At 35.1% G+C, this 15916-nt stretch overlaps 2 protein-coding genes across 2 annotated transcripts; both read right to left on the bottom strand.

Moving 5' to 3' along the window:
* Positions 1–5908: 5908 nt before the first annotated feature.
* LOC111407974 (transcription factor DIVARICATA-like) lies at positions 5909–8020 on the bottom strand. Its single transcript, XM_023037707.1, has 2 exons — positions 7024–8020; positions 5909–6714 (listed from the first exon to the last, which is right to left on the bottom strand). The coding sequence occupies exons 1-2, from the start codon at positions 7452–7454 to the stop codon at positions 6270–6272; spliced, it is 876 nt and encodes a 291-aa protein (XP_022893475.1). The 5' UTR covers positions 7455–8020; the 3' UTR covers positions 5909–6269.
* Positions 8021–12686: 4666 nt separating this feature from the next.
* Positions 12687–15916, bottom strand: LOC111407973 (laccase-4-like). Its single transcript, XM_023037706.1, has 6 exons — positions 15721–15916; positions 14956–15107; positions 14624–14868; positions 14213–14341; positions 13191–14120; positions 12687–13105 (listed from the first exon to the last, which is right to left on the bottom strand). The coding sequence occupies exons 1-6, from the start codon at positions 15805–15807 to the stop codon at positions 12975–12977; spliced, it is 1674 nt and encodes a 557-aa protein (XP_022893474.1). The 5' UTR covers positions 15808–15916; the 3' UTR covers positions 12687–12974.

Genomic DNA, 15916 nt, shown 5'->3' with positions numbered 1-15916 from the left:
TTCAAAACATACTATTATAGTACATCACTCGAACAACAATGGGCTAGATCCCTCTTGTAAAGGTCTAGCTTACGCATAACAAATTAGCTTTGATGATACAAAAACCGCAACAAACTTTATGATTTGCAATTTACAACAAACAATAATATCTAATAAAGCAATATTTGCAGCTCACTCCTAATGCAGCATTATGAAACCCTTCTTGATCACAAACCCGAGTCGAGTACATAACTTGGTAACATGAAGTGTTTGTCAGGTAAAAAATGAATTGAAGGACTAACTTTGACATAAATTTTGAGTGGGACTCGTTTGTTTATTTTGGAAGATCAAGATTGATTTGTGTTCTCCTCTATAACAATATCGAAATCATATATTTATTTGCCAAAATGATGTCGGATGAATGAAAAATTGGAGTTCAAAGTGGATCATTGGAAGATGGTTTATGTATGAGGGAAAACTATATTTAAGTTTATCCCATATAGGAAGTTGATGAAAGTAAAGACCACTTTATTACCCTTTGGAAGGGTGTAATTATGTATAGCATAGAGATTTTCTCCACATGCACGCGCAAGAGGATTGTAAATCAAGGACCAAAATTATATATCGAGCCTTGAACTTGTGTGCAACGTGACTTGCATACATGAATGTTGAACAAAAAGGGAGCAAAATTGGTCTCTTAAGAGTGTCCATGTTTTGCTAATTTTTTGCTTTATCTAATTGACTTTTTAGCTTCTGGAATTGCTGAAACTTCAATGGTTATTGTCATTATAATATTGAGTTAATAGAAAAATTTACTCACCGTTCATGGGGACCATGGTTATAACTGAGCTCGTTTTCCACCATTCATCACTAGAAAATTAATCTTCATCATTTTCTAGTTCGAAATCTCTACGTAGTTTCCAGTTCTCATAAAATTTTTCATTTCCATCTAAGTTTTGGTGGTGTTGTTTTGACATGAATTCATTTCATCGGGATAAAAATTAAAGTGCTCAAATTCTAACGGTTATTCCATTTTATCCTCGGAGACAGACATCCAAACTAAACCTCAAGCATTTATGGTGAGAGGACAAATCTATTTTAAGGAAATTGTGTACTTAGGCCCTGGGTTGCAAATTTACAGTATTCTCAGCGAATAATATATCTCTACAATTTTATTATCTATTTATTTATATTCTTGTTGTATTAAAAAAAAAAAAATCATGTTATTCTTTAATTTTATTATTGTAACAATGTAACAAAGAAAATTCATTCCGTGAGATTGACATGTTTATTGGATCTTCTTTTATCATTCCCTCCAGAATGCAGACTTTGAAAAGCATTTATGAACCTGAGTTGAAGTCCTCGTCCTAACGAAATGCCTTGAGATATTTCCCCAGTCGCCATTTCCATACCTTTCGAGTCCGAGCAGAAATTACTTAGGAGGTTCACCATCAATATATGCCCTTCTTTGGTCCCCCTTATTTCCAAAATACATTTCTCTCTCTTACTTTCAACCATATATTTTTCTATAAAATAATATTATATACAAATTCAAAACTTTCCCTTATTTTTAGTAACACATTCTACATGAAAATACTGTTCCAAAGTGCATTTTGGGGAAGAAAAATGGTGCTCAAAAATATCATCAGAGGAAAAGAATTTGGGTAATTGGCACAAAACGTCCCTATCTTTCAAGTTTATTGTGGAAAACGTCCCTACCTTTCATTTTTTGGCATTTTCGCCCTCATTTCAACCTTTCTTTGCGCTGGACGTCCTTCCGTCCATATTCCGTCAGTTTTTCCGTTAAACATTCGGGTAATTGGAACAAAACGTCCCTACCTTTCAAGTCTATTGTGGAAAACGTCCCTACCTTTCATTTTTTGGCATTTTTGCCCTCATTTCAACCTTTCTTTGCGCTGGACGTCCTTCCGTCCATATTCCGTCAGTTTTTTCGTTAATTAAATACAAAAATATCTTTTTCTTTCCATAAACAAGGGTAAAATTGTCCTCACCCACTTCACCCCTTTTTCCCGCCATCAACTTAGTCCATAAGTAACAGTAGCAGCAACATGAATCTGAAAATACTTTAAATGATTAAGTTAAATAAAGAAAAAATATCGTGAACACATTATATTTCACAACTCCACAACTACTGTTGCTGTCATCTTATGTCACTAGAAAAATTTAGAAAGATATATTAAATGGGTAGTCAATTTATAATGAGTCAATTTAAAATGAGCCATTTATCTTCTCCATTGAGCCAAAAAGAGCCATTCACCATTTTGGCTCATTATAAATTGACTACCCATTTAATATATCTTTCTAAAATTTTCCAGTGACACAAGATGACAGTAACAGTAGTTGTGGAATTGTGAAATATAATGTGTTCACGATATTTTTTCTTTATTTAACTTAATCATTTAAAGTATTTTCAGATTCATGTTGCTGCTACTGTTACTTATGGACTAAGTTGATGGTGGGAAAAAGGGGTGAAGTGGGTGAGGACAATTTTACCCTTGTTTATGAAAAGAAAAATGTATTTTTGTATTTAATTAACGGAAAAACTGACGGAATATGGACGGAAGGACGTCCAGCGCAAAAAAAAGGTTGAAATGAAGGCAAAAATGCCAAAAAATGAAAGATAGGGACGTTTTCCACAATAGACTTGAAAGGTAGGGACGTTTTATGCCAATTACCCTTTAATTAACGGAAAAACTGACGGAATATGGACGGAAGGACGTCCAGCGCAAAGAAATGTTGAAATGAGGGCAAAAATGCCAAAAAATGAAAGGTAGGGACGTTTTCCACAATAGACTTGAAAGGTAAGGACGTTTTGTGCCAATTACCCAAAAGAATTTACTACATCAAGAAACTATTATTCAATACTTCTTTAGCATGCAACAAACTAACTACAACATTCTGAAGCCTTCAGTAGATCAAGTTATGTTAATTTCTAACTATCAGTTTCCTCAAAATGAACAGTAAAATGCAAGATTTTAGAACAGTTTTCAATTTAAAATTTAAAATTACAAGAATCTACAGCAGAACAAAGAATCACCTGCATTCTTCCTCTGTCCATGGATTCTCCTTTCCTCTCATGTTCCATTCTCAGTTCAATTTTGAAGTTTGTTACTGCCTGTTTGATTCATGGAATTTTCCATGAGTTTTTTTTTTCTATTTTCCATCTTTTTGGTTGTTTGATTCCACATTTTTTCTTGGCAATTCATTTTCCTTCCCCCCCCCCCCCCCCCTCCCCCTCCACGTCAACTTTTTCTTTGGTTTCGTGGAAAACCAGTTCCCATGGGTTTAGTGGGAATTGGTTTTTCCATTTTTAAAAAAAAAAAAAATTTTGGGCATTGGAAACAAATTTTATTCACAACTGTAACAAATTCTATCCATTTAATTGACAATTTTTATGAAAAACAAAGCCAAACTAATACCAAAAGATCCAATATTTCAATATTTTCTAGGTGAAAAACTATATCAATCAAACACATTTAATCGACAATTCTCAATAAAACAAGTTCTAAGTAATTTAATTCTCTGAAATACATTTTCTTTCTATCCAAATTCCATTCTTGCAATCAAATGGACCCTTAGAGGCAATTTGGTGACCACCTTCGTGGCAAAAGAATATGACAATAGAAGGACGGAAACATATACAAGTGGAGGTCCTTTATGACTAGATAAGCATTTAATAAAACACTTAATGGGAATATGAATAATTATTTACACAAGTTGTGAAATCTTGAAAAGGTTCCTACTTTCCCAGGGGAGGGGTTCATCACATTTAAATAAAGTGCTTTTAATATGCAAGTTGCAAAAATGTGCTTCTTTGGTAAAGAAAGAATAAGGTTACTTTGTCATTTATCATAAATTATAGTCAAAATGGTGATATTGCTATTGTTGCCTAAGAAATTTTTAAGCTAGTTGGTGGTGGGATCAGAAATAATATTCACAAGTACTGTTGGTGGACATAGGCTTTTCATATTGGTCCCACAGGGAGCAACATGCCGATAACATTCCAAGATGACAACTAACCCAAGAAAATAGATGTTTGGTATTCGGTATTTGACGGAATTGAACACTATGATGAATACATGGATAATAATTTTTTTTTTAATTATTTTATACTATTCAATTTATCTATCAAGCATGTCACGAGAACGTGTGATGAGAAAGAAAGATGAATATCTAGTGCCTTTACCCAATTGTGAACATTAGCACCAAGGCGATACCACAAGCATCTCATCGAGGTCACATAATAGAGTTTACAACTTATTCCATAGCAACATATTTAGATAAGACCTGTTATACTCATCATGAATAAATTGAGAAGAGTTAACTCGTGAATATTAACAAAAGCTTATTTTACATCTAGTTCAACTTGAGCAAGAGAACATAAATAAATAGTTTGTTCTTTTTCGTAACATCTTATACTTTTAAATTAAGTGAATCGCCAAGATAAGAGAACATACAAATGCTCGTAGAGCTAGTTACAACGCCAGCCATTTATAAAATTTTGGGTTTATCCCACCAAGGGCCCTCACCTTTCGTAAGCATGACATCGATGTTATCAACCTTTTAACATTGTGCGTGCAATATCCTAACATGATGGGAAAATCCCATTTAGTGGTATAAGGCCACACCAGGCACATGTTGGATAGTATGAGCATTTAGGGCACACGACTTGTACTAGACACTTGAAGAATAGGCATCACACGTGATCTGTACTAAAAGATTTACTATCGATGTATTAAGATATGGACAAGATGGAGGAAGTTGATGAGGATGCATGGCCTTTTACCATGTAAATAGTTTTTTTTCCTTCATGTTAGAATATCGTGTGCACAACGTTATAAGTTGAGGAATAGCACCATGATAAAATGACTTGGACATGAATGTCACACTTCGTGAAATCTTGAAGACTATTCAATTTTTTTCCTGTGTTTTCATTTCCTAGTAAATTAAATTCTCATTAGATTCTTGTCCAAAGGTAAAAGTGATTATATTAGTGTTACTAACTTTTCAAGGCCTTTCCAAACTATTATTGTTTCCCATAGATGTTATCAAATCATTTGATTATTCACTTAAGTTCCTTACTGCACTTGATTAGGAGAGAGATTTACTTCAGAATCCCTTTTAAGAAATTCAAGATTGATATAATTATTTCCCACTCAAAAGAGAGAATCTTGCCAACATATTTAGAGATCTTAAAAATGAAATCTATTTGACATTTTTATAACTAATTAGGACCATTTTCAGAAGATTTGGTTTGTTCATTCAAATATTTTATAATATGGTTGGCATGTTGAATAAGATGTTCCTTTCTTATTAAACCCACTAGTTCTGTTTAGTTCAGCATACCAAATTAAAAAGTAATGATAATATTAATGACGAAAAATAAACAGTAATCATCGGAATTTCCCTCTCAAGAACTCAATCTTGACAAGTATTGGTGGTTTTTTATACAAGAGTCATCAGCCTTTGAGGATACATATGTCACTTGAACAACCATTGTTTCAACGTGAAGAAGGAAAAAAAGGATCAACCATTGGCTTATCATGGGGAATGGATTCTCTCTGGTAAAGATTTGGGTCCTCAGAATTAAGTCAAATAGGTTCTTTGCAAGTGAAAAGTCACATTTTTCCACTTGGAATCTTTAGAAAAGCAGAGTTTACTTAGCATTTTGGCTAAAGAGTGATGCTGAATTACTGAATTTGGGAGAAGCATGAAGTATCTGATGCGTAGTCGTTAGTCATTGTCAAGTGCCGCCCACAAGTGATCAACAATTACCGTGGTTCAGTGTGAAGAATGTCTTCTCTTTAGTTGACCCGAGAGCCTGAGGATATCCCGGAATAGACATTTTCCGGGGCACCTCACACTTTTTGCGAAAACCCGCACAAATTATTTCATAACAATGGTCTTGTAACAAAGGGTCTTTGAAGATGCCGAAACAGCAACAATGTTTATGATAGTTGCAACTTTCACGATCGACACCTTCCGTAGCTCTGAACTCATTCTAAGAAAACCTTCATGTAGCTGGAGTTTTACATACCCTGTGAACTTAAAAAGGATAATTTACTTGACAATGTGTCTCTCCTAATGCAGCATCTTGAAATCCTTAACAATACACAACTGACAACTTAAAGTTCAGGACACAAGGTAACTCGAGTTGAGTATCTAACTTTCTAAAATGGAGATCATGAATATTCCAAAGAAAAATTTTGTAACACCTACAAATTTGTACCATACTTGTAGCAGCATTGTGAAATCACTCATATGGTGGGCTACACCTGAAAAATTGCACTGGGATGTCCAAACTCGAGTCCATTCGATGTAACATTCTGCATATGTAGATCATGCAGATTTAATCCAAACGGAGCAGTCCCTCTGAGATGCGTTCGGATTGAGCTGCAATTTGGTAGATTGAATCCTTGACTCGGCATAGTAGAATCACGTTCTACTTTGATCTTGGCATTCATATTCGGATTCTGTTTCTGTGGTGAATGAGGCCTATCTTCTTCTGGTAAGGTCCATTCAGTTTCTGTAAGATTGACAGTTGTGATATCATGTATGCTGGACCTTCTTTTATTTTTCCCTCCAGAAAGCTGCCTGATAAAGTATTTCTGAGCATGACTGGCAACCTGAGTCGGAGTCCTTGTCGTTACAAAATTTCGAGAGATATTTCTCCAGTCTCCTTTTCCATACTTTTTGAGCCCCAAAAGAAATTGCCTGAGGGTTCACCATCAATAGATATCATCAGACGAAAAGAAAAATGCTTTGCATAAGTAACTACAACGTGTTCGTAGGTTAAAATCCCGTATGGTGTACTGTTTAGTCCAATCTAGCACTATAATCAAGTTATGCTAATTTCTAACTATCAGTTTCATCAAAATGAACGCTATCAAAATATGTCCTTCCCTTTTGCCAACTTTATGACTTTGATTGCAAAAGACAGAAAATCCTGCTTTATTTAACTAAAGGCAAGATTTTAAAATAGTTAACAATATAAAATTTACAATTACATGAACGAAAAATCACCTGTGTTCTTCCTCAGTCCATGGAACTCCCTTTCTCCTTTCATGATCAGAAGAACGAGCCAACGAATTCCTCTTCCCTCCAGGACCATAGAGATGTTTCAATCCATCATAGCCATGGCTATTCACCCACTCCAATGTGAAAGAATTAATATTATTGGTATAGCCTGGTATTGGATAAAGCCCTGCTTCTATATCACTGACATCATCTACCAATTCAATGTATTGTTTGATCACATCACTTACAGTCTTTCCAGGGATCATAGCTGCAACATTATCCCATCGATCCGGAGTATCCTCGTCGAATAATGCTAGAGCTTCCTCAAACATTTTGTTCTCTTCAGGTGTCCATTTTGTCCCCTTGTTCTCCTCAAAAGGCCAATTTGAGGAACTCAAATATGATGCAGGAGATAAGAGTTCCATTTCCCAGTTCATTTTTTGCAGCTACTCTAACAGGCGACTTGGTGAACCCCTTCAAGGCAAAAGAATTTGACAATTGAAAGAGGTACACACATACAAGTGGAGGTCCCTTATGACTAGATAAGCAATTAATCAAACAAAAAACTTATTCACATAAGGTGAGGAATCTAGAAAAGGCTCCCACTTTCCTAAACCCAAGGAAAACACAGGAAGTGTGGAAAAAGTAGATCTTTCATGTAAATATTTCTTTAACTAATCAAAAGGCATAAACATCTAAGCAAAAGTAAGAAAGACTCAAGATTTACAGAGAAAGAAAGAATTTCAAGTAGATGGTGAAGAAAGAATGAGAAAGATTTGTTACTTCTTTTCTTTAATGATGGGGGTTTGAAAGTACTTTTAGACGAGATACTTCAACGTCACATCAGACTAAATAATTGAGTTTAATTCTTACTGTGGCACATTTCAGAAATGAGACTTTTGATGGTAGAGCATGTTGAAGTTCCTTTACGAGTACAAACTTTTAGACGAGATGGACTAGCACGACCTACTAATGAATTTACAGAAGAGAATCCATGTTTACCAGTAATTTGTACTTGTAAGTTAGAGGGCAAGATTTGGAGATAACACAGTAATATTCTAATAGAAGAAAGAGGCTGAGAAATGAGAAGTATTGAGGACGATTGGTTGAAGGTGTCTGTGGGGTCTGCTTAAAGGACAAACTGTTATGGGTATAGTATATGGATGCATCTGCCTCAGGCATTTTTGTTATTGGAATTGAAGGGAGAATTAGTGGTGTCCACATTTTTTGCTGCTGAGGGCAACTACCTTTGTCATGGCGCAAATACGTCCCATCGAAATGAGTATTAAAATTCATATCATAAGACGCTATCGACTTACTCTAACCCTCTTCATTTTGTCAAGAATGAAACCCGTATACCAATTCGAGAGCAATAATACACGAAACTGCAAAAAAGGATGTACAAAGTTTTAGTAATGCATTCTCATTGTGAAAATTTAAGGCTACCCTAGCAGATATTTTACTGTGTTATGGCCAAACTGATGTAAATGCTGATATTTCAGAGTTTTATTCACACTGTAGAATTGGCAGTGGTGGTCCAGTATAATTTAAACCACAAGCAAAAGAGTTAAAAGGGTGTAAAAAGTTACGAGAGTCTCCCATTATTGATGCAAGGAAAAGGTTTTCAATACAATATGAACAAGACAAACATAAATGTGGCCAGCACCAATGGGGACCGTCTGTATTGGACCACTCCATAAAGGTTAAAACGGAAAATAATTGTTGAGTTGATGGCCACATCGAACTAGGCACAACATGACACGATCGAAAAATATAAACTGCGGTGAACCCATAAAAAAAATGGACCGGGCCACCTCAATGGCTAGATCAGGTCGTTTTACACTTCACGGCAATCGAGATGTCAATTAACTTGCGTGATAGTGAGGTAGGTATATGTGTGAGGACAAACAAGTTGGTCTATACATTCTAAGCTCTACTTATGCTTGAAAAAAATCTAAGCCGTAGCTATAATTACAACAGAGGAATTAGTAGATTATACTTGGACTTATAACATAAAATTCAAGCCACGCTCACATCCCTACAAAAGGTAGGCCGTCGAATCATTGGTCAATAATATAGATTCAAATATTTAAACTTACATTAAGACAATGATAATTTCTTGCCCATAAACGAGTTATCAACTTTTAATCCATACTGAAACTAGCCTCCTATGGTTTGATGTTTTTCTTAGTAAACATTTAATAAGTTAGCAGGACTAAAGAAAATAAAAAAGGGTTACTAATACACAGGATATAATTGCTTTTTTCTTACTTGTTTTGTCCAATTCTATTCAATTTAACGTACTAAACATGATAAAACTTTCTTAAATAATGTCATTATATGCTAATTAATTAGGAAAAACTTCAGCCAAATGAAACAGCTGGATATTGTGACATTATGAAAGGTTCATTGTATGTGTAGTTCCGAAATGGAGTCAAAAGAGTACTAATTATAAGTGTATTGTCACTTTTATGTCAAGAATTTTAAATTCCTACGTGTGCATAAATTGTTTTCTTTCAAAAGAAAAGTATTACTTTCAATTATTGGAAGTAAACTTGAAATCAAGGCATTGACTGGTTGGTTTTCCACTCCGATTTGTCAGCTTTTACAACTTTTTACTGTCTTAGGTTGGGGTGTAAAGTGGCCTTTTTTATTTGGCTAAAAATTAAATTTTAAGATTTAAATAAAATTGATGAAATGTGTAGTTCAAAAGTTGATAAAAGTCGTGCATTCCATAAGATATGAGGTTAAAAATAATTTTTTTAAAAAATGGGGCCGAACATGGGCTAGATATATACCTTTGTTAGACTCTGAGATGCTAGTAGGCCTATGAGCCATGCAGTTTGGTCATTTTGGTTGGTTGGGGGTGACCGTTTATTTTAACTGAATCAAGAGTAAAATCATCTTTTCCAATTAAGATTTGACTTTCTTACGAAAAAATAGATGACAAATGTCCATCAAGAATCAATATCCTACAAATTTAAAGTGAAAAAACTTAATATGAAGAAATAAATATTGTGGACTGTTTGCACAAACTTAATGGGTTGGGATCCTCAAATACATTTTCCATGCCCTTTTTTTAGCTCTTAAGTTTTCAAAAAGAAGAGAGATAAATTATTATTCCCATGTCATATACAAAAGAAATGAGTAATAGTGTTTAAAGATTTCAACTTAGCGCCTGTCTGGACGAGCTAATTAGGAGAAAACGGACTGTTATCAATTAAAAACGAGGGCAGTGGCTGCCAACTCGTCAGAACATATGTCAAGCTATTTGACGATTCTGCCCCTACATATGTTGGTAGCTCAAAGTCTTTGGGTAACGTGTGACTATAAATGAGGAGGGCAATTGTGAAATTTGGAGAAAAATTCCTATTTTTATGTCTGACAAGTGCTCAGAAATGTTACAGAAATTATGTATTTCAACGATTCACTTTCCACTAATTAGTCGGTCCAGACAGGCGCTTAATTAGTTAGGCGTTAGAAAGTAAAGGTATTGCTACATAAATAATGTTGGACTTTCAACAAGTGGAATGTTTCTTATTCCATTTTTCTTTTCTAAGAGCGACCCAAAAAATAATATGTGGTCCATTTTTTTTGTTTGACTAAATTAAATATACTTTTAACAAATTCCTCTCTCTCTCTCTCTCTCTCTGTGAAAAGTTATAACTGTATATATATTAATATATAACTAACGAAATAAGTCAAGTACCTTTAATATTTTCAGAAAATAAATTCAATAATTAAGTTTTAATATTTAACCAAAAAATTACTTCACATAAGTGAATTTGAAATATTGAAATTTTTAGAAATTTATTATAAGAATAGTAAGTGTAAAATATTAGATTTTAATTGCCAAAATACAAGCAAATAAAAAATAATTCCTTATACGTATATATAATTATAATATATTCTAAAAATGGAAAAAAAAAAAAATAATTATCCCTCAAAAAGAACTAATAGTTTGTGATCCACTTGTGATATATGTAATTCCTCATAGGTCAAATTATTTCTTAGTTGATAGCAAAATGTGTAGTTTAGTGATTGATAGTTGCAATAAAAAGTTCCTCATATGAGCATCACAAGTCCATGCAACATGGGTTGGAAAAAGTCACATTAGTTTGCATAATTATTGCTTTTATCCATTTTGTTTGTCTAAAGTTAGTTGGAGTGCTTCACTTTTCAAGATTACTTATAGTTGTCCACGCTAGAGTTGTCGAACCGGCGTGCTCATTTGGCATGACTCATATTTTGGTAACTTGAGCCATATCGTTGTAGGCCTAAGCACTACACAAGTCCATGCAACATGGGTTGGAAAAAGTCACATTAGTTTGCATAATTATTGCTTTTATCCATTTTGTTTGTCTAAAGTTAGCTGGAGTGCTTCACTTTTCAAGATTACTTATAGTTGTCCACCTAGAGTTGTCGAACCGGCGTGCTCATTTGGCATGACTCATATTTTGGTAACTTGAGCCATATCGTTGTAGGCCTAAGCACTATCTGTCCCTGAACCTCCGGCCCCTCAGCTGCTCAGGGAGGTAAATCGCAGGATGTGCCCTTGTTGGCTCCCAGGTTCCCACAACTTATTTGGACTCCTTCCGCAAAGAGAGCTCTTCTCACTGGGCGTTAGAAAGTAAAGGTATTGCTACATAAATAATGTTGGACTTTCAACAAGTGGAATGTTTCTTATTCCATTTTTCTTTTCTAAGAGCGACCCAAAAAATAATATGTGGTCCATTTTTTTTGTTTGACTAAATTAAATATACTTTTAACAAATTCCTCTCTCTCTCTCTCTCTCTCTGTGAAAAGTTATAACTGTATATATATTAATATATAACTAACGAAATAAGTCAAGTACCTTTAATATTTTCAGAAAATAAATTCAATAATTAAGTTTTAATATTTAACCAAAAAATTACTTCACATAAGTGAATTTGAAATATTGAAATTTTTAGAAATTTATTATAAGAATAGTAAGTGTAAAATATTAGATTTTAATTGCCAAAATACAAGCAAATAAAAAATAATTCCTTATACGTATATATAATTATAATATATTCTAAAAATGGAAAAAAAAAAAAACTAATTATCCCTCAAAAAGAACTAATAGTTTGTGATCCACTTGTGATATATGTAATTCCTCATAGGTCAAATTATTTCTTAGTTGATAGCAAAATGTGTAGTTTAGTGATTGATAGTTGCAATAAAAAGTTCCTCATATGAGCATCACAAGTCCATGCAACATGGGTTGGAAAAAGTCACATTAGTTTGCATAATTATTGCTTTTATCCATTTTGTTTGTCTAAAGTTAGCTGGAGTGCTTCACTTTTCAAGATTACTTATAGTTGTCCACCTAGAGTTGTCGAACCGGCGTGCTCATTTGGCATGACTCATATTTTGGTAACTTGAGCCATATCGTTGTAGGCCTAAGCACTATCGCAAGGTTTAGGCGACAAAATAGTCTGTAGCTGGGCACTACTAGTTTGTGGTGTATCCATTAAGATTAATCAAAAACCTTGGCATATTGTACATTTTTGTTATGATGTGCCCATATGACTCGTGGGCTTGTCGGACCTAGATTGTCTAGTCCACTTTACCTCAATAGTAGTCGAGCCTCCAAAAAAAAAAAAAAACACACACACACACACACAATCATGTTCTGAAACATGGTATCAAAACAACATATGAATTGGTCTCTTTATTTGAAATCTTGTGGAATTTTTGTAAATTAAATCGCAAATGATACAACACTTAATTATTATCCTCTACTTGAGAAAAAATTTCTTTACTCAAGAAACAAACAAATCTCAACTCTTTGCACTTTACCAATTGTTTTATTGACTCAATCCTTTCCTGTTTTTGCTTCTTCATTGATGTTCCATTTACCTTTTTCCTCTTTTAAACACTTGAAGACTACACTTCAATTATGACTGCTCGAAACTGATAATCTCTGTCGAAAATTAACATTTTGGAAGATCTTTTGGAGGTGGAGGAACAGATTCATTAGGGCCCTTTCCATTGTCCACCAAGAAAGCCATTTTCAGTCCCCATGTTGTGTGCACTTCCAAATGGCAATGCATAAACCATACCCCTGCAAAATTGCACACAAAATCTTATTAGATATACAATCGAGTTGTGTCTAAGTACCAAATGTGTTGATAATGTTATTAATGTACCAGGATTATCGGCCCGGAATCTTATAGCAACCCATCCACCAGATGGTACTCCAATGGTGTTTCTTTCAACAGGGTCGACAAGATTGAATTTCTTAGGATCAGTTTTCGGATTGAAATTTCCTAGGCCCCTACCAACAGCAAAGAAATTGAAGCCATGTAGATGAACAGGATGGTTCTCAGGGGCAATTATACCAGTATCTTGCAAGACCACTTGAACTGTTGCGTTGTAAGATAGCCTATACAGCTTGGTCCCATTATTAGTCTGTAAATTTGCTGGAGGATTACCAGTATAATTAAAGGCAAATGGAGGATTCCCGGGGAAATCAGTGGTGAAAACTCCTTTAATCTTGAAGTAATGTGCTTGCAAAAGAGCAGTGGTTGGCATAACAAATGTGATATTGTTTATATCAGCCACGACACGGCTTCCATTCCCAGCTTTGCACGTGGGACATGGATTGACTGCGAGCCCAACAGCGAATAACAGAGAATGATCAACTTTTATTGGCACTTTGGCAGGATATTTTTTTGAATTTAAGCTTTTGAGAGAGTTTGTGAAATTGTTGGCTACTGGGGTGGCATTTTGAGGTGGAGGACTAGTTAACATTGTTGGGGTACTAGAAAGTGTTCCAGTATAATGTAGCATGGCAGTTGCTGTCAGATTGTCGATAGCCACCACCGGAGTGTCCATAAAAGTGGCGGCTGCCACCAGGTACCTCCCCGAGCCCTTGTCTGCCGCCAGGATGACATTGGTGGTTTGGCCAGGAGCGACCAGAATCGTGTCTGTTTTGAAAGGTTTAACATATGTAGCATCAACTTCTACTACTGTCATTTTGTGTCCTGCAATTTTGAAGAAGAGTTCTTCATTGAGTGCAGCATTGATTACTCTTAGCATGTAGGTTTTTCCCGGTTTGACATTCAATGTGTAGCCCTCTGCATCATCAAATTTTGATTGGAACCATTAATTTTGTGAAAATATTGTACATTCATCGATATATTATGCAATTGAAAGTTATTTTTGGTACTTGTTGATGAACAATTTGGAACTAGTCCTGGAAAGCCATTGATTGTGTGAGCATCCGATACATTTGGCGCCACACCGGATTTCATCGCCTCGTTGATCACGTCTTCAGTATCTGATTTCCACCATTCAGCTGCAGTATTGAACTATTAGTCGATTTATTCAAGAAATACAATGTGTTTTACACTCGAACCTTTGATGAGCGACGCCTATGCTTGTGAACGCGTGTATGTTCAACCATGAATATTGAATGGCCTAAAAGAATATTTAACAGTGGATGATTGGATAGTACTAGACAATGTTAAAGGAAAAACAAGTTAAAATCATATTTTTATATTGTCGAGTTTAGTCGAATCTAATACTGTGTACTAAACATGATATGAAGCTCGAATCAAAATTTCAGCCCCATCCTCACCTAAGATAACGACGCGTTCGTGATCAGGTTTCGGGAAAGGATATGGGACACCAAGCTTAGGCAAGATGACTATGGCGCCGTGGACGGTGGCCCTCAACCATAGAATATGAGCGTGCCAAAGTAGTGTGCCCCTTTGGCCCGTGATGGTGAAGTTGTAGACATAGCTTTGGCCGGACTGGATGGGACATTGCGTGATATATGCCGGACCATCTGCCCATCCTGTCCGTAGTTGCCTTACGCCGTGCCTACCATTTGAAAGAAACACGTAAATTAATTTACAAGGTCTATTGGCACCAGCACGAGTAAGTTGGACAATAATTTTAGTGTCTTACCAATGAATAGACACGTTGTATTTTACGTGGTTGACGACCTTGACAAGCACTATATCATCTTCCCTGGCGTAGATGGTGGGACCCGGAAATTTCCCATTGACAGTGACTATGGGTTTGGTCGCACACAGTCGAGTAGTGTTTTTCATCGCCACCTGCACATAAAAGCCACTGCCCATCAGAACCGTGTTTAAAATAATTAGAAAATCCTATGAATGAAGAAAATTTGCCTTTTTTTTGCTAGTACAGTAATGGAAAAATAACTTAGAAGGCTGCAAATTGATAAATGGGTGTACCTTCCATTTTTGTATAATTTTGACATTTTTCATCTCTTTCTTTGAAATTAAGGTTAACCACCTTAGCTAATTCGAATTAGCTTCAATTACCAATTGCCAGTCAATGCATAGATGAGAGATTAACTAAAATTGTTTTTTTTTCCCCAAAAATTAGAAGCAAAAGAATTTTGCATGCATGTTGCACATAGAAGTTAAAAGAAATATTGTAAGCGAACTTGAATCCAATATTTTCAAATATTCTACAACATTCTCTTTCGCTTCCAAGTTATACAATGTAATTATGCAGTGTGCATGATTGGTACGTTAGAGTCATTGGGTTATCGAAGAATTTTAATGCCTAATCTCTATTTCTTAACTTGGCTCGCTAATTCTGTTCAGTTCGACGTTCAAGAATATCCGCTAGTATTGTATACAAATGATACCAATGGATAGAATGGAAAAACACACTTTAAAATATATACAATAAACTTACATTAAATTTGTAATGACGAACTCTGCATTCGACAAATGCAGGAAACAAACATCCTACTAAGATCAAAACTCGAACCCATGTCTCCATTACACTTCTTGTCCGGTCGAGTTCCCTCTCCAATATCTCTCTCTCCCTTCCTCCCTGTGTGTAAATCTCTCACTCTCTCTCTGAGTTGTTATATGTCTTTCTAGCTTGT

The sequence above is a fragment of the Olea europaea genome, chromosome 13 (assembly GCF_002742605.1).
Source record: "Olea europaea var. sylvestris chromosome 13, O_europaea_v1, whole genome shotgun sequence".
Lineage (NCBI taxonomy): Eukaryota > Viridiplantae > Streptophyta > Magnoliopsida > Lamiales > Oleaceae > Olea > Olea europaea.
The sequence above is the reverse complement of the archived record's forward strand: the minus strand, read 5'-3'. Positions and strand labels throughout refer to the sequence as shown.

Bases quoted from the DNA above. Each gene is read 5' to 3' on its own strand.
- LOC111407973 (XM_023037706.1), bottom strand. From the start codon at position 15,807: ATGGAGACATGGGTTCGAGTTTTGATCTTAGTAGGATGTTTGTTTCCT. The intron at 14,121-14,212 runs GTACCAAAAATA...TTGATGATGCAG, and splicing joins TCCAAATTGTTCATCAACAA to AGGGCTACACATTGAATGTC. The intron at 13,106-13,190 runs GTACATTAATAA...GCAATTTTGCAG, and splicing joins ATTCCGGGCCGATAATCCTG to GGGTATGGTTTATGCATTGC.
- LOC111407974 (XM_023037707.1), bottom strand. From the start codon at position 7,454: ATGAACTGGGAAATGGAACTCTTATCTCCTGCATCATATTTGAGTTCC. The intron at 6,715-7,023 runs GTGATTTTTCGT...GTGAACCCTCAG, and splicing joins TGGACTGAGGAAGAACACAG to GCAATTTCTTTTGGGGCTCA.